This window comes from Canis lupus, chromosome 1 (assembly GCF_011100685.1).
Source record: "Canis lupus familiaris isolate Mischka breed German Shepherd chromosome 1, alternate assembly UU_Cfam_GSD_1.0, whole genome shotgun sequence".
In the NCBI taxonomy this organism is placed as follows: domain Eukaryota; kingdom Metazoa; phylum Chordata; class Mammalia; order Carnivora; family Canidae; genus Canis; species Canis lupus.
Genome location: NC_049222.1, coordinates 4,656,894 through 4,675,791, shown reverse-complemented (window position 1 = coordinate 4,675,791; position 18,898 = coordinate 4,656,894). Strand labels below are relative to the sequence as shown.

Below are 18,898 nucleotides of genomic sequence, written 5' to 3'. Positions count from 1 at the left end.
TTTCTGCTTCTTCAGCAGTGACTGAACACTGTCAGTTATGTTACTGTTTGGCTCACCCAGCTTTTTCACTGGGTGAAGCCGGCATCGTGACAGGCAGTTTGGGAGCATGTGGTGTGAGTGTCGAGGGGACCATTGGGAGAACTGGGTAGGGGGCTCTGGATCCCACAGTAAGACAGTGAGTATACATACATATCCTCGCATCATAGTCCCGCATTCACATGTCTTTCAGATTCTTAACTTACTGTGTTCTTGTGTTTGGCCATTTATTTTTCCCATGAACTCTATGGCCTATATTGACCTGATCACCAGAAATATGCAAGTAGCTGGATATTCTGTCCTACAGGCTGGTCTTTGAGGAACGTCTGCCCTTCTAGAGAGACAACGGACACAGAAATAACAAGATAGCAAAAAGTCGAGAAACATACTACTGTTCTCCTCTTTGCTCGAGTTCTGGAGAAACACAACCTGTGTGAACCTGCACAGAACACCCTGACTTGAGTGTGTGAGCTGGGGATGCTGATATGCTGTGGTCTTGGTTTCTGTTGCTTTTCATATCTCTCCCTGGGACCATGGTACTGTATCCTATTTACTTAAATAGACCAGTCAGATAATCTTTCATGACTCTCAAGTGGAAATAATTCTGCAGTGATAAAACCTAAAGGAATAAAGGAAGAGGTTCTGATTAGATCAATAGATCGTGTAGGAGAAATTAGTTTAAAATTGGAAGTTAAAATATGAAATGTTTGTATGGAAAGTAGAAATCTATAGTGAGGGTGTTAATGTTATTACTCTGCTGCTCTTTTGACACCAAAAACAATTTTAAGTGATGCTATTTTAGGCAATTATTGGTACTTGGAAATCAATCATATTTAAAAAACACTATATATATATTTTTTATTATTTCAAGGTGTTCCTTCAGATTGTCAGGCATTGGCAGATAGATTGCCTCAGAGCGTATGTTCTAGCCTGGATCTCGCTCTTGACCCCAAGACCAGTGGGTTTGCCTCTTGTTGGATATATCTGGCAGAGCCCTCCCCACCCAGCCCTGCCCTGGTCCCTCCCCCAGTCCCTGCTCTGGGCCAAGCAGCAGGGAGTCAGACTGGTCTCTCCTGGTTCCCACACCAGTGCCACCGGCTTCCCCGCTCACTGGGGTCTGAGCCAGGTTCAGTCCTGCCCTGTCCTCCCTACCCTTCCACTGCCTCTGGCTCCAAGAGCAGGCCCCACTGACGGGCTCCCGGCTGCTGTCCTGGCCACCTTGCCTTGCTGCCCTGTCGCCTGCCCACTTCTTGCCCCCTTCTACCCGGACCACATCCCAGAGCTGTCCAGAGTACAAATGATTCTGGGCCGATGCTGCAGGTCTTCTTGCTTTTCATTTTTTTTTCCCTCCTACTGCTTATCACACTATTTGAGATGCTGTGCGTTTTACTTTTTGTTCTTGTCTGTTTCCTGCACTTGTTTTTACATTTTCTGAGCAGGGACTCTGGTTTGGTCACTGTGCACTTCAGTGGTCCTGAAGCATTCTCCCTATCGGGTGTGTGACTTGGTGTGTGCCCATGTGACCAGTGTGTCCTTGCAGGGGTGTGGCAGGCTGGTTGCCACTGCATCCTGTCCGGAAGCTACACATTATAGGATGGAAGCTCCATGAAGGCACGACCTTAACTGACTTTGCATATTAGTGACACACGCAGTAAGCGACTAGTCCTCTTGCAGGAGCACAATGTGTGTATAAAGGCAGAAATATTTTATCAGGAGCAAGGCATTTTGATTGTATAGCTTTTCAGCTTTGGGACTGTTTTATTTCTGGTGATGGGTAGATCATAAAATTTCCAAAGCAGTTACGATGTTAAAAAATAATCAAGCAACACTGTGATGGTGGCAATGAGAGGTAGACTGCATTCAACAATCATAGTTTGCTGGCAATGTTATATTCAGATGTGTTGGTGAGATTATTTTAGTCGGACTTGACTTATATTTTTTAATTGAGGATGACATTGAGACTTTGATGCTAGTTGCGCTCATGTAGCCCAAATTTAAAGACTTTATACTTATTTGAAGTCTGATTTTGGATAAATGAACATTTTACATTTGACTATAATTGAGTTGTATTTTAGTATTATAAATTTTTCCTATAATAAAAAATTGTTATTCCTCTAAATATTTAGTATTCTAGACATTCAGCAGGTAATTTAAGAATTATATTAGGTGGAAGCTTTCCCTCTCTCTGTACTTTTTAGTTTGTTCCCCTGTGTGGTGTAATATTTTTGTTTCAATTCTTAAAACTTACACATTTTAATTAATAAAATTTTTTTCTTTTAGAAATTGCACTGTGGTTCTGAGCTCACATCTCCTAAATTATACTTGGTCGTGTAAATAAGCTGTGCTTTGCAACTTTGGACTTTTAACCTTTGCTCTTTGCTATTAGCTTTATGTTTTTTTAATTATAGGAAAATAGAGGACTGTAGGGAAGTTATGACTTAAGCGGACTGTTGTTATTACTACATTCTTTTTTAAGGAAATGAAAAATGTTATTTATTTTGTCCGAATCAAGCAGGAACAAATATAGAATATCTTGTACTATTACTTTTGCTAAGCCTTTAATATCATCACAGTTTGATTCTTTACATGTAATCATTATTTTTCCATTTTAATGATTTATAGTGTGCTCAGTTATTTATAGTGTCAAGCATGTATTGTCCATAGTTATTACCTATATATAAAAAAGAATGAGTGCCATTTTCAGTGTATACAAATACATTATTTGAATAATGAAGTCACAGTCATTTAAAAAATACAAATATATTATTTTAGCCTCGAAACCCTAATATTAAAGGAATAGAACCAAAATAGGCCAGACATGAAGCAAAAAGAAAAGAGAGGCATTCACATTTTTAGAAATTGTTTTAGTCTTAGCGTTTGACATGTCTCTTTTGTAAGGGCCACAGTACTTTACAGCCTTACGTTGCCCATTTGTGCAAACATGTCCAGATGAATTCAGTGTTTAATGTTAAGAATCTTATAACATGCCAATTTGATTTGTAGCCCTTCATATCATAGAATGCTAATTAAAATCATATTTTTGCATATGTCATGCCTTTCATGTACATATGCAAATAGATTCTGTTGCCTTTCAGCTATTGGTAATTAACTTTATGAAGGACAGCTGTAATACATAATTAACAAAAATGTTTGCAAGCCCTTTTACACTGAAAGTTATAACATAATTTTTTTTTTCGCTTATCAAGAGAACCATTTTAGTTTGATGCTTCTGAATGAGATTTAAATTGTTTTAAATAATCACGATGTAATTAAATTGATGTTGTACTGTGTTCGGAAGGAGATTGGTGTTCTAGGGACTGGCTGCTGATTCTGGTCCATTTTATATTTATGCCCTCAGAATTGAATTAAGCTGATTTGTGTAGAAAATAAGATAGCATGTCAGGTAATACTTTTGTTTGTTTTAGTTATTGATATCTTTTTGGCACTTAAGTACTTTTTTTTTTTTTTTTTTTGCTTATGCCACAATAAACATTTACATCATTTTTAAAGACCTCTTTTCAAATTATTGCCTTGTTATCAAGGAAGCTTCATGGAGGTTATTCATTTTCTTTTTTATAGTCCCTTAAATATTTAATAAAATGGTATTTTCTCAAACTTTCATTATTGAAGTTTGGGCTCAATTACAGGGCAGTACCAGTTAGGTCAAGGCTTTGCTTTGTCTTTCTGATGATGGGGAAGTACAGTGACTGAGCTACAGTCACCGTTTCTGCCCACTTGTGTACCTGAGTAAGAAAATGAGCCAGTTAATTTAAATACAGTTATTTCTTCTGATTTTTAGGTATGACAGTACATTTGATCTATAGACTCCTTGTCTATACCAGGAGTGCCACTGTAATGTGCATTTTCATGTTATATCCACATATAAATGCCTGTTTTTAAATACTTTCTGGACATATTTTTAGCAGAGTCATGTTTTAGTTCTATAATTATTCTTATTTCTTTCTTTAGGGTTGCTTTTGTAATGAAGAAGCACTTAAATACTCATCTACTAGGCAAACATGGAGTTGGCACCCCAAAAGAAAGGTAATTTTCACTCATTTTAAAAAATTTAGTAAATACAATTATATTTGCATTTTAGGCCATGTTTAATGATGTGAATTCTAGAATGTTTATCAAATTAGTTCATCATATTTTGAGTTTTTGGTACTCTGTTGTTGAGTATTGTATTTCATACCATTCTTCCACAAAAATTTAATGTCCTTTTAATTCTAAAAATTCTGATCTAAAAATATTTGCAAAGATTTGAAGGACTTTGAATGTGTGAAATTGTGAAATAACGTTGAAACAGTAGACAAGTTTATTTGGAGGGGATTGACCTCTGCACATGTGTTTGAATGAACTAAAATAATGATGTAAAAGTAAACTTTGTTTCTTCCTGTATTTTTATTTTGAATTTTTAAAGCAGTATTTTCAAATTCTTACTGTAGAATTAAACATTGCTGATACTAAAAAAGAAATACATCTTGTGTCATCCCCAAAATAATACTATAGTTGCCATGTCATGAAAAATAACACCACAATTATTATGTCATCAACTGCCAGGCTTTCTTTTTTTCCTGCTACTGTATCATAATTAGCTTCATCACATAGACTTAATTATATTAGGTGAGCAGAAATATAGCAATGTCAGCTATCAGATGAGTATAGCTACTTCTATAGAAGTATGGCTACTTCTAAAATTTTTGAATCTGCAAAATGTACAACTCAGAACTAGTGAGAATTTCTCTTTCTTTCCTTCAAAGACATGGGATATTTACCCCCAATCCTCTAAGATGGTATCGGAAACTCTTGTAGACACTCCTGGAAGCTTTAGGTTTTTAGTACTTTTTAAAGATGTCAATAAAGATGCAGTTTGTTCTACAAGTTTGCAGCTTAGGACTTCCAAGGACCTCTTCCTTATTTGCAAATGTTTAATTGCCTTTTTAAAAAATTTAAAATGCTCTTACCAATATTTTCTGTTTACAAGCAGTTTAACTTGACTCTTCTATTGAAGGCATATTATTTTCTTTAGCATTTTAGTTTGGATGTGACTATTTTGTCAAAATATTGAGTGCTATGTATGCCTACTCCTTATCTTTTGATTTCTGGTACTTCTCTTTGAAGCATTATATTTAATTTGAGCCAAACTCTATGTATTGAACATATCCTGAATGCATTATTCTTAAAATTCAACAAATTCTTTATTACTTAAATTATAATTTGGAACTTGTCAAAGTTTTGTTTCATGAGTGTATAAGGAAGAGGAAGCAAAAACATTTGTCATACTATGTTTTTGTTGCTTTCACATGCATTATCTCAATAATCACTCTGAATTATTATTAGCAGTGCATTATTATTCCAGGTTTTTAGATCTAAGGACTGAGATTCAGAAATATGTAGTAACTTACTCAGTGTTTTTAATTAATGAATGTTAGAATTGTTATTTTTCTGACTCTAATCCCATTGTCCTTTCTTGTACTAATTATCTCACCTTGAGAATCTTTACATACAGGTACTTAGTATATTTTGTTCCCCAAATAAATTTTGAATGAAAACAGATCAGATGATTACTGAAAAGAAAATACTTCCCTTACTGGGTAACTAGTATATGTTTTGAACTCAAATGTTCAAAACATTGGAGTTTTGAAATTGTTTTTTAAAGCAAAATTCAGTTCAAAATTTTGCTTTTTATTTAGGAATTTAAAAAGGTAAAATAAGTTTTCATATCGTTTCATACAATGAAAAATTCATTACCTGATACATATTTTTATCCTTTAGGCACTTAAATACAGTAGACACCTCTTGTGTATTATGACAGTAGGGTGAAGAGCCCAGATGTACTGTTTGGTTTCCATTACCTTTTCTGTATACTCCAGGAACAGTTGCTTGTTTCCGCTCATTTTGTCCCTTGACACCTAGAGGGAGGCTACACAGTGGCAAGAGAAAGATAGCATGTCTTCCTACCCTTTGAGAGGTGGTTAGCTTTTTCTCCGGCATTAATCTGGTTTTGACTTGAAAATCAGAAAAGGAACCTCAAGTGGGAAAACACACCATCTTCTGGGTCCTGACCCCCATGTAGTCCAGACTGTTGAGATCCTCTCAACTGGGCATCTTCCATTGAATTGTTATTTAAATGACCTCTGTGTTTCAGAAGCCTTCTCGTTTAGGACACTTGTTTCTAGGGCGCTCCCTCTCACTGCACAAAAATACTAAGTCAGAAGGCCGGGACCCCCACCGCAGTGTCCTTTCCCAGTAGACCTGCATGGTTGGGGAGAGTCACATTCAAGTAGCAAAGTCTAGCACTTTGTAGTAGCAAAGTCAGTGCCAAAGGGCTCCCATTCCACCTTTCTTCCTACCTCGGGGAGGGAATTTGATGCCTTTTAATGATTTCAGGAAACAAAGAAACTCTTTATCAGCATTTTGAACCTTCATTTTGGGCATAACTGTTCTTTAAATTAAGTTAAACATTTTTTTCTTACCTATTTAAAACATTAATGCCTTGGCTATAATTTTGCAAGCTTGCTGTATTTTAATTTCTCCAGGACAAAATAATCAGCTTACTTTTTTATGTTTTAAATTTGATTCTTCCTTCTTATGCATTGCATATTATAGCAAATAGTAATAGAAGTTAACCAAATAGGCTGTGACAATTAAATTAATAATGCATTTTGTTTGCAAGTATTTAGGCCTTGTGCTTTGACTGATATATGCAAAAATGATAATTTATTACAAATAAATTCATATATTTGCACTATAGTTTGATGAACCAGTAAATTTTGTCAGCATGACTGTCATTAGCACAGAAAGCTAGACAATTTCAAATATATATGTTTGACTTCATGGACACCTGAAGTGATGGCTTGTGTAAGAACATGTTTTTTTGTCCCTAAATTTGCATGAAGTTACTTTAAGGTACTAAGTAGACTACTGTATTTCTGAAGTCTTGTACACTTAAATATAAATAACTGAATATAGCCTCATTCGATTCACATTCCAAAATAATAAACTCCAATTAATTTGCAAGTTCATTCTAAAGTATTTATTTTAAATAAGTAATTCTGTTTGTAATATAGTAAGCCAAAGTATCTTTATGACTGAGTTTGCTAATAGTAATCAAGAAAACGAGCCTATGTACAATTACCACCACTGAAACAGCCCTAATAAGTTTTTCTCATGTGGAAGTCAGGTGCATATTATAATAGAAGGAGATGGCATTCCTAGTTCCCTGTGTAGAAGTCAGCTGGGCTTTGAGTGATTGTAAATAGCAGGAGGGGAAAAGGCTCACTGGGATTCTGGTGTTTGTGGTGTTCAGGGGCCAGCAAAGTTATCTGCTCTGACAGCATCTCAGGGGGCTTTTACGCCCAAACCACTTTTTCCAATAGAGGATTTTAAATTGGATCCATGTGTCAGAGAGTCTAAGAGCTAAATAATTCATAACAAAGGAAATGTACCTGTTTTTTTCAAGTTGTTAATTAATATCCAGATAAAAACCTTAGTATTTCTTTAGTGAAGCAATTTGGGAGGCATCTACTCAGCTTGTGAAACTCTGTGTTATGGTCGACATGGGGAGTCTTTAGACCCCAGGGCGAGCCCAGGATTGATCAGTGGTTTTGTTCAGGTGAATGGGTTTTCCCTAGACCTGTTTCAGATCCCTGAGCTCTTTTCATTTATGCTGGCTCTATCTCTTTTTACCAGACACTTGGAATTTGTGGTTAGCTATCTTCCTTTTAATACTATGTTTGATCTTATTGATAAGATCAATCAAGATTGATAAGTAAAATCTTTCCCCTCACATTTTTATACATACCAGGTGTTACCTAGACCAACCGTGAAATAGAAGTACTGGCAGCTCTGATACTTGGTTCTGGTTTGCTGTTAGCCATTAGGACCAGACTACCAGATGTGATACCCTATAGGGCTTTGGGGTCTTTCTCGTCTCCTTTCCTTTCTTTTCTTTTTCAGAAATTTTTATATTTAAATGTTAACACTTTATGAAAGTACCATTGTTACCTGCTTTTCAGTTTAGATGGAAACATAACTTTTTCTTAAAACTTGAAAGTATCCCAAACCTAAACATTCCTAGAAAAAAGCATATAGATGTGCACATGCAGTTGTCTTTGAAATTTTGCTAGTGGTAACTTGGGTTGATTAGAAACTTAAATTACATTTATTTATTTAAAGATTTTGTTAATCAGAGAGAGAGGGTATAGCAGGAAAGAGGGACAGAGGGAGAGGGAGAAGCAGGCTCCCTGCTTGATCCCAGGACCTCGGGATCATGACATGGGCCGAAGGGAGATACTTCACTGACTGAGCCACCCAGCACCCCAAAAACTTAAGTTACCTTTAAATGAGAGAATAATACAGTTTATAAAAATTCTGAATTACACTTATCTAGAGATTTTCAAATTTTTCCTATCAGAAGAGTATGAGATTAACTCCTGTTATTGCCACTTGATTGTCCATTTGAAAGAACTGTGTTCCTTTGGCTAAGTTGTCATAATTGCTTTCATTTTCTGTATGAAAGTATCATTATCAGGGTGATTAAGCCTCAGTGGATTAAGCCTCAGACTCTTATTTTCTGCTCTTGATCTCAGGGTCTTGAGTTCAAGCCCCACATTGGGCTCCATGCTGAGTGCTGGATATGGAGTCTACTTAAAAAAAAAAAGGATTGTCATCTTCTTCAGTGTTTATTCCTTATGAATGTCTGTAGGGTAAATACTGTTTTCTGTTCTACCCCTGAAATGGATACCTTATTCTCATGGATGTACTGAGATATTTTATTCTGTGTTGTGTGACCATTGTGTGATATCTGTGGAGTGTTCTTTGTAAAACTTGTTGGTCACTTTATTCCTTCTGGCCTTAGGCTCACTATCACCATTACTCGCCCACTGCATATTGGTCTTCCCCTCTCATTTCTTCTCTTACCCAAATGGTTAGCAGTACTTTTTTTCTTTTCTTTTTTTTTTTTTTAAATGAGGGCCCACTTTAAGAAAAATAGAGTGTTTATAGGCTCTTTTCTGTTGTAAAAAAATATATTTATACCAGAAATAACTCTTGAGCCAAAATGGAGGAAAACATATCTTCTTTACACCTCAGTATTGCATGAGCTCAGGACTCTGTTTCTTCTGTCTTTTCTCATTTCTCCATCTGCAGACAGTATCCAGGGTAGAATAGAATTAGTATCTTGTGATCATTTACTACGGTTTTATTGTGAACAAGTAGGATTGAACAGACATATAGCCCTGCTAAGTTATTACTTCTGTGTGGAAAGATAGATAGAAGTCCCATCAATTCATCTAAAACCAAGGTTATTTATTATTTTTAGAAAATTTCCTTTTATACGTTACAGATTTAAACTGACAAGTTATTAAGGTGCATACAGAGATAAGTATATATTTTCCATGAAAGATACCTTGTCAGTGTCTGGGAAATATTTCTCAATTAAGTGGATAATTTAAATGTTCAATCGTTGCTTCCTGACAAGTGTTTTCTTACTGAAATGGGTATTTTCTAACTGTGATTTGATGAATTTTCCTGGTGGAAGTTAACAGAGGTGTCAGTGGTCTAGAAGGTTGGGTTCTCAGATCCTCATTTGTTGGTTGAAGTTTCCAACTTACTCTTTGGCAAGGGATTTGGACCTAGTTAGGGTTAATTCTTGTGGCTCATCCCCAAGGGGATGGAAATCCCTCTTTCAGGCTCCTGCCTGCCTCTGGCTCCGCAGCTTCCGTGGAGCAGTGGCGGCCCTGCTCCTCCTTCAGCAGAGGGTTCAGGAGCTGCAGGGAGCCTCTGGCCTCTGGACACCTGTGCAGCGGTTGCCCGTGCTGTCCTGAGTGCATATTCCTTCCATTCCCTTACTCTTGTGCTTCCACTTACTCTTCAGTTAGCACCGTCACAAGAGAGCCCCTTGCCTTCACTGCCTTGCTTTTGTTTTCTAAGGTGGAATGGACTTCTTAGTTTTTGTGGTAATGACTTACACTTAAGGATGTTTAAAGAAGTAGCCTTATAAAATGCATGTCTTTATTATTAAGATAGTCCTCAGGTTGCTGCTCATGAAAATATGTCAGATCTTCCTGTGAGATTCAGGGGCCAGTTTCTCTCTGGCCTTAATTCCAGGAAAGGTTGTGCTTTTCTGAAACAACTTGTCATTTTGGTCTTAAGTACCAGCACATCCCCTATATAACTGAGTTTTCCTCTTTATGTTTACTGCTGGGAAGCTCATTGCCAGAATTGTAGTCCATCTCTAGACAGTGGAGTGGATTTCATGGTACACATTTTATTTACTGTTATTGCTTCGGGTCTCATCATTTTTTCCCTTAGGGAAAATTCCCATTTTATGTAAGCAATAACCACCTCACATAAATCACTGCTCAGATAATTCAAGGGAAGTTTTGTAATGGGAATTTTGATAAAGTAGGGTCAGTATTTGTCTGTGAGCGCATATGCCTTCAGCTGTTAGGTTTTGGTGCAATGTATTTGGTAGCACGCAGTCCTATTATGAGGCTTTTTAAAAATTGTTCTTGCCCTCTGGTCTGAAAACTTAGTGTACTTCCTGTACTGGTTCAAATTATGCTTTTTATTTCTCAAGATTATTTGTTATTTTGAAGACTGCTTGCTCCTAAAGTTTGCTGGTCAGACATAGTTAATATGTATTCCACAGGGAAAGAAGTGAGGATTGTGTACCTTTTATACCGATGTCCTCAGTCAGAAATAAGGACATCTTACTGCATTGTGGTTACGTTGATCGAATACCATATGACTACTTTAAAGGAAATTCTCATGTTGGTAGCAGAGGAATTTTAAGTGTTAATGGGGTATATATTTGCTGGGCATTTTAAAGACACGAGTATTATATGATCTTTGTTTTTAGAAGAGATTAGTTACTGTACAGTTGTCCATAATGTATATAAAGAAAGGGACAAGCTACACAGTGATGCAAAGAAAAGTTTTAAGAGAGGAAACAGTCTTCCATAAGGGTTATGATAGGGGGTGCTGATAAAGGTTATCTCATTTTTTCATTGAATTATTCTTGTAGTAAACATTTACTACTCTGGTTAATACTGTGTTCCCAAATTCAGATGGTATTGATGTTTAAATACGATGATACACCTTTGTTCTCATGCCCCTCAAATTTGGGGCTGATGGTCTGTGGGTCAGGATAGAGAGATATAACACATATAAAGGTAAAAGAGATTTATATTGAGTATAAGGCTCTAATGGAAAGACAATTGGGTGCTATTCCAGAGAATATCTGGAGAGGTGCTATTTTAGGATGGATGGTTGGAAAGACCTTTTTACAGGGCTACATTTTAAGTGTAATTTGGAGTTAGAGCCTTCCCAGCAGAGCACAGTCAGAGGCCCTCTAGGAGGTGCGTGGGAGCCTGGCGTGTTCTGTTCCCATGTGCCTGGAGTGACCTTGGGCATAGGGTTGGGGGAGAGTGGTGTAAGGTGAAGAACTGAAGATCCACAGCCTGTGCATGCTTTAGGAAATGGTCATCAACCTGGAATGTTTAAAGGGATTGTGGGAGGAGTTAGGATGAGTCTGGGAAACTGGGTTGGAATCAGGCTGAAAAAAACGTTGAGTCCAGTGCCAGTTCCCTTTCACTCTGTCCTTAAGAGGAAGACTGAGAAGTTAGAGCTCTTGGAATGATTCGTCCATCAGTGTGGAGTTTAGACCCCAGGGAGACACTGTGGGCAAGCGAGTTAGCATTGTCACAGCAACAGATACTGGTGAGTGCTGTTTCCCGTCCTTGGCTTGCTGCCTGGACCATTCCATCCTTCCAGTTCCAGTGTCCTTCTGAATCAGGCTGCAGAGCCATTCTGCAAATCAGCCTTTTAATCATCTGTTTTATTTTGTTAGACACATTTTTTTCTCAAAAAGAAAAAACTCCAGAACCCATTTTATTCCTTTCTTGATGCTTTGGTTTTCCCTGCAGCTCCACCTCCCCCCAAACCCCGTGCACTCAGAGTGCACCCCATCTCTCCTGCTTACCAGTCCAGATATTTTCTGTTTCCAGTCTCAGCCCAAGGCCTCTGTCCTTTGTGAGTCTCTTTCTCATCCATTCCATCTCTAATGGATCTTGTTTTTCATCATATTCCTGTGGAACATGGATGAATAAAGGGTAGATATGTGTATGGTTAGGAATTCCTATATTTCCCCCAACACTTCCACCTCCCAAAATAGGAAATCCAGAAGACTGATAATACTGCATACATTATAATTATGTCATCTGGTACTAGTTCAGTGAGTTATTAGAACATAGTTGTATGGTTAGTACTGATAATCGTTATCACAATGATGTCTGCTGTATTCTTATTACCATCTAGACATAACTGGATTCTGTGGTGATAGTGAACTGTCTATACCTTTTTTAGTATGAATGTTTGAATTTCTTTAGCATACGTTGCTGTTTAATTTGATAAATTCATTTGAAGAGTTTTTGTTTTGTTTTTGCTATGCTTTAGTAATTCAGACAGATCTTGGATATAAGAATATCTTTTGTTTTAACCTTTTTAAGGTCAATGAATAAATGATTCCGAATAGGATCGATGAAATATGTTAAATGTTCAGAATATAGGTGTTTTCCCCTGGCAGGCATCTAGAATATTTTTGGCTATTCTCTTCTTTTATTTCACTTAAATTACTTTTAGAACACTGGGGCTTATACATCTGGACTCTGACTAAAATGTGCCTTAAGCTCTTATCTTTAATTCCCAGTCAGTGCCAGAATTAAAAAGAACAAAGGCCTATATGTTCACTGCAGCCTTCAATTATGCTTAATTACCAACTTTTATACAGTTTCATTATACAGTACTGACTTTTTGTGAGAGGTTCTTTATATTCATGATGTCTTGGTAGTTGCTTATAAAAGTCCAAGATTAAAATTTTTCCTGAGGAATTTCAGGAAACTTGTAACCTTTCTGCAATACTTTTTATAAAGTTGGATCAAAGCAAATTTCATCGACCATTTTAACAGATGATAAACAAGACGTTTACATCTCATTACACTACGGAGCTCTAATAGGAAAAATCAAGGGTTCACATAGGCTACTCTCTAAGCTCTCACCCCCCATTTCTTGGTCCTGGGGTCACTTGTACAATCAGCTGTGAGCTTAACACAAAGGACATCTCCACTGGTATTCTAGTTCTCCCACCCTTAGTGCTGACAGGAGAAAACAAGCAAACAGTGATGTGCCCTTTGAGACATGTTGGTCCCATAGTAATCCTAATGTTCTTCCAAAGCACTCTTTCGTTTCAGCCAATCCTTTATTCCCTTTCAGAAGAATCATGATGTCATTTGATGCTTACTAAAATGTTAGCACTTCCCCAGATTGAATCATGTAAATTAACACTTAGGTTGAAAACCATTAAATATTATTACTTTCATATGCGTCAACCTAATTTTATTTTGAGTTGTTTCTGGCATATGATCTCAATAGAGATCTGCTTTTCAGAGAAAGAATCCTTTTAATGTAATTCTAGTTCTTTCTTGTTTTATGAATGCTTTCCTAGGCCTACCATGGTGTAGTAAGTGTGATATAGGAGTTTGGTCAAGGTAGCATGAAAAACTCTCAGCATACTGTGTGTGGTGTTTCCACTCCTTGTCCTACTGGAAGACATGGCTGTGTCCTCTAGGTGGGTCAGCATGGTTGTCCTTTCAAACAAAGTCCAGATTTTGTCTCCTTGTAAATCTTCCCCTACATTCTCATTCTCTATAATCACTTCTTCCCACCTAGGTCAGTGTACTACTTAATACATTCCTTTTAAAATAGGTGGTGTATACCCTATTCCCACACTAGATAATTTCTTGAGGGCATAGTTGGTGACTTCCTTTCTCTGTTTTTCAAAGGGTAATTGACACTCAATGACTATTGATGGGTTTAAATCTTCATTGAAATTTTTCTTTTTTAAGATGGACTTATTTTTTAAAGAAGATATTATTTATTTATTTGACAGAGAGAGAGAGAGAGAGAGAAAGAGAGTGAGAAGGAGCAGGGGAGCAGGGGGAGAGGCAGAAGCAGGCTGTCCACTGAGCAGGGAGCCTGACGTGAGGCTTGATCCCAGGACCCCAGGATCATGACCTATGCCAAAGGCAGATGCTTAACCTACTGAGCCACTTAGATGCCTCAAGATGGACTTTATCTTTGCTGATTTAATTTGATCTATGATCAAATCATAGACTACTATGATTTGTAGTCACACTATGAAACAGGTATTACAGACTGACAGAGTTTTATGCACTTATAGATGGTCTTGCCTCTTAGTGTACCAAGCTCAGGTGCATTCTTCTGAGTGTCTGTGGCTTTCCATCTCAGCTGTGATAGATGAGGCTGACACCTGCTCTCAGTTCTCAGGGCTGAGGTGATGTGAGCATGGATTTATAGTTGTACAAGGGGAAAACATCATGGTCTATGTATGCATAGCATTCTGTCTTTTAAAAAATGCTTGATAAAAAAAAATAAATAAATAAAAAACAAAAAAAAAATAAAAAATGCTTGTTTTTAGGTAAAAACATATAAAGGAGTTCAGTTGCTGATGTCTGAATATCCGAAGCCCCTTTTCTATGCTAATCTGATCAAGTCAATGATTGTGGGAAACAGCAGATTCAGCAGAACATACTTATGAAAAGTTTTATTTAAACCCCATTTTTTTGCATGTTAATTACTACTGATAATTTTCTATTCTCCCAGGATTCAAAATGTCTTTGTCTCATTTCATAGTTACCATTAAGTAATATGGATGTGCCATTTATTCTCAGCAAATAGGAAGTGACAGACTTATTGCTGGATATCATGCTTTTAAAAATTTATGGTTTGTTTTTTTAAAAAAATATATTGTTTATATGATTACCGGATTTTGAAGATGAGGAAAAATTTTAACAAAATAACTAGCCCAATGTTTATTATTTATTAGTACTTGTAATAATAGCAGTTTTTGAATGTATTTTAAATCTTCAATGAATTTTTGAGTTTCCTCTTTTGCTTAAACAGAAAGAAACCACACATACATACTTTATAAAACCAATCTGGGTGCTCCATCTGAACTTGGAAGAGAGTCCCAAAGATGCTCAATTATGAGGCACCTTCTCTGCATCTCAGAGAAACTATAGGGTTCTCAAATCAGAATAAAGAGAGTCTCTTTCTATTTGCAGAGCTCTTTTACCTGAACTGTAGGCCACTGACTTTTGCAATTTTAACATTCATAATATTTTGATGCCTGAGTGATCAGACATAATTTCAGTTCCTTTGGACATCCTCGGTTGGAACTGGACATGCTCTAAGGCCACTGAGTCAGAGCCCCAAACTCAGCTGTTGTGAGAGTCCAGCCCTGCAGTCTTTTTTTTTTTTTAATTTATTTTTTATTGGTGTTCAATTTACTAACATACAGAATAACCCCCAGTGCCCGTCACCCATTCACTCCCACCCCCCGCCCTCCTCCCCTTCTACCACCCCTAGTTCGTTTCCCAGAGTTAGCAGTCTTTACGTTCTGTCTCCCTTTCTGATATTTCCCACACATTTCTTCTCCCTTCCCTTATATTCCCTTTCACTATTATTTATATTCCCCAAATGAATGAGAACATACACTGTTAGTCTTTCTCCGACTGACTTACTTCACTCAGCATAATACCCTCCAGTTCCATCCACGTTGAAGCAAATGGTGGGTATTTGTCATTTCTAATAGCTGAGTAATATTCCATTGTATACATAAACCACATCTTCTTTATCCATTCATCTTTCGTTGGACACCGAGGCTCCTTCCACAGTTTGGCTATCGTGGCCATTGCTGCTATAAACATTGGGGTGCAGGTGTCCCAGCGTTTCATTGCATTTGTATCTTTGGGGTAAATCCCCAACAGTGCAATTGCTGGGTCGTAGGGCAGGTCTATTTTTAACTGTTGAGGAACCTCCACACAGTTTTCCAGAGTGGCTGCACCAGTTCCCATTCCCACCAACAGTGTATGAGGGTTCCCTTTTCTCCGCATCCTCTCCAACATTTGTTGTTTCCTGCCTTGTTAATTTTCCCCATTCTCACTGGTGTGAGGTGGTATCTCATTGTAGTTTTGATTTGTATTTCCCTGATGGCAAGTGATGCAGAGCATTTTCTCATATGCATGTTGGCCATGTCTATGTCTTCCTCTGTGAGATTTCTGTTCATGTCTTTTGCCCATTTCATGATTGGATTGTTTGTTTCTTTGGTGTTGAGTTTAATAAGTTCTTTATAGATCTTGGAAACTAGCCCTTTATCTGATATGTCATTTGCAAATATCTTCTCCCATTCTGTAGGTTGTCTTTGAGTTTTGTTGACTGTATCCTTTGCTGTGCAAAAGCTTCTTGGGATCCCTGGGTGGCACAGCAGTTTGGCGCCTGCCTTTGGCCCAGGGCGCGATCCTGGAAACCCGGGATCGAATCCCACATCAGGCTCCCGGTGCATGGAGCCTGCTTCTCCCTCTGCCTATGTCTCTGCCTCTCTCTCTCTCTCTGTGACTATCATAAAAAAAAAAAAAAAAAAAGTCTTAAAAAAAAAAAAAAAGCTTCTTATCTTGATGAAGTCCCAATAGTTCATTTTTGCTTTTGTTTCTTTTGCCTTCGTGGATGTGTCTTGGCACAGCTTGGTTCTGGGGTGTCCTTCTGTCTCAGGTCTCTAGTGCCTCTTAGAAGAGCTTAAAACCAAAACAGTTTAATCAAGTGGATTCCACTGTTGGGAGTTGGTGATGAAAATAATAAAAGAATGAAAAAAAAATCTGAGAAAGTAATCATTCACAGCTGGAAATACGAGGGTGGGACAAATTAAAATCTGGAATGTCGGCAGCCCTGGTGGCCCAGCGGTGCCTTCAACCTGAGGTGTGATCCTGGAGATCTGGGATCGAGTCCCACTTCGGGCTCCCTGCGTGGAGCCTGCTTCTCCCTCTGCCTGTGTCTCTGCCTCTCTCTCTTTCTCTGTGTCTGTCATGAATAAATAAATAAATAAAATCTTATAAAAACCCTCTGGAATGTAACGTTCCAGGTCTAGCTTTGGTGGTGAATCCACAGATGTTCACTCTGTTGTTGAATGCATAAATACAATAACATGGAGCCACTGGGGGCCCAGGATAACCAAAGAGGATTTTTGGCCCAGTTTTGTGCTCCGAGGTCTTTGTAGTAAGGCCATCACTTCCCATACCCAGATGCCCCATATCATGTGCTTTTTGTACAGCAAAGCAAAGGCGACATTAAAGACATGTACTTAGTCCTCTGGCTAGTGAAGCAAGTGCTTTTACTGCATCCTGGAGAAGTGACTCTCTTACTGGTGGTGCCATAAATGGAAAACATTTGACTTTGGGACAAAAATGTCATTTGTTACAAAATTATTAGCCTTTAAAAATTTATCTATAATATCAGTGTGGACTGTTAATTCATGTGGCTATTTAATTCACTTTTATTACGAGAAGAGTTTGATTTGGAAATCTTAGGAAGTGTTTTCCTTTGTGTAGTGTGAGGTTGACATCGGAGGGACCCTCTGTCGACTGTGTCATGGAGAAGCGGTTTCATCAGGGCACAGAGGTTCCCAGGGAGGGGTCCTGAAGCCAGCTTGCATCCCTTGTGGACGATCCCCTTTACAGACAGACACTGGGGTTTCTGGCAGCCATGCCTGACCTCGCTTGTTAGGAGTCCTGGTGAGGCTCCAGGAGTGTCTGAGGATAAAGCCTGGGAAAGCTCTGTCCTGGGAGGCGGAGGTGTTTGACTCTAGGGATGGATGTTGTGAATTTCATTTGGAAATCGCTTCCTTTTGCAGGGCCCCACTATACCTGACTGTGCTCTGCATCACTGTTGCTCTTCTTGTAGATGCCTTCTGTGCTGACGTGGTGCTATGGCGCCACCCAAAAGGTCAGAATGCTCTGCTGAGCTGTGCTGGCCTAGCCTCAGTGTGTTGCCCAGTATGTTGTGCCCCTGTCCTCGCTTGTCTCCTGGTGGACACCGTCCTCCCTCGTGGTTTTGATTGTGGGGACTTGGGTCCATGTTACTAGAGTAATAGCGTATGAATTGGAGGGTAGAGTTCATTTGTATTCCTTACTGGAAGAATTTATAGCTTTTTAATGAATTTAGACTGTGTTTATAGAATCACTAAGATTCTAAAGGGGTCACTTAATTTTTTAAAAATAATCTACCAGCTTTTATGAAGGAGAGTATATTCAGTAGGACTTTTCTAAAGGTTTCAGTTCATATGACTTGCAAATGTCAGTGGCTTGCTATATTTAATTTGTCCTAACACAAGGTAGCTTATTGCAGAATTAGCTTATCGCGGAATAATAAGAATTTTGGATTTTAAAGGGAACCTTTACATTTCACAGATGTGAAAATAGTTTCAGAGAGAATTGACTTAGACTACCTAGTTATTCAAAATCTTGACAATTCAATAGAGGTCTGTGTCCACAAATTTTGTGAATTTCATTGCATCCTTCTTTGGTGAAAAAGAGTTATGATTCCATAGTTCTTTGGTAAAGCTGTGCTGTTTCATGGCTGATCTTTTGATAGTATTGCATATAATGCTTAATAGCTTCTCAGCACTTTTATCTTAGTAACTGCTGGCAAATTAGGTACAAGTTAGTGTATTTATGAAACGCAATCCTCCCCCCGTTTAAGGTGCTTATTCATGAAATAGAATATATAAAAAGTGGAAAAGTCTGAGTGTATTTGTTTAAATGAACAAGATATGTTTGTTTTTAGTCTGAAGCATATTGCTGTAAAACTTTTATAGTGATGCTATTTACAGAAATTATAGGCTTACTTTGTTTCAATGATGGCATCATTATTGTTAGCATTTGTTGGAATATAAAATATAAAGCATGATTTTTCTTGAGAACATTACATAATGAAAGGTATATCA

General features: G+C 37.7%; 1 protein-coding gene across 1 annotated transcript in view; it reads left to right on the top strand.

Annotated features, from left to right (window-relative positions):
• ZNF407 (zinc finger protein 407) overlaps positions 1–18,898 on the top strand; it is a 448,125-nt gene that overhangs the window by 167,368 nt on the left and 261,859 nt on the right. Inside the window, 1 exon segment of the mRNA XM_038525764.1 lies at positions 4,006–4,080. Within this exon segment, the coding sequence (XP_038381692.1) occupies positions 4,006–4,080 (75 nt within the window).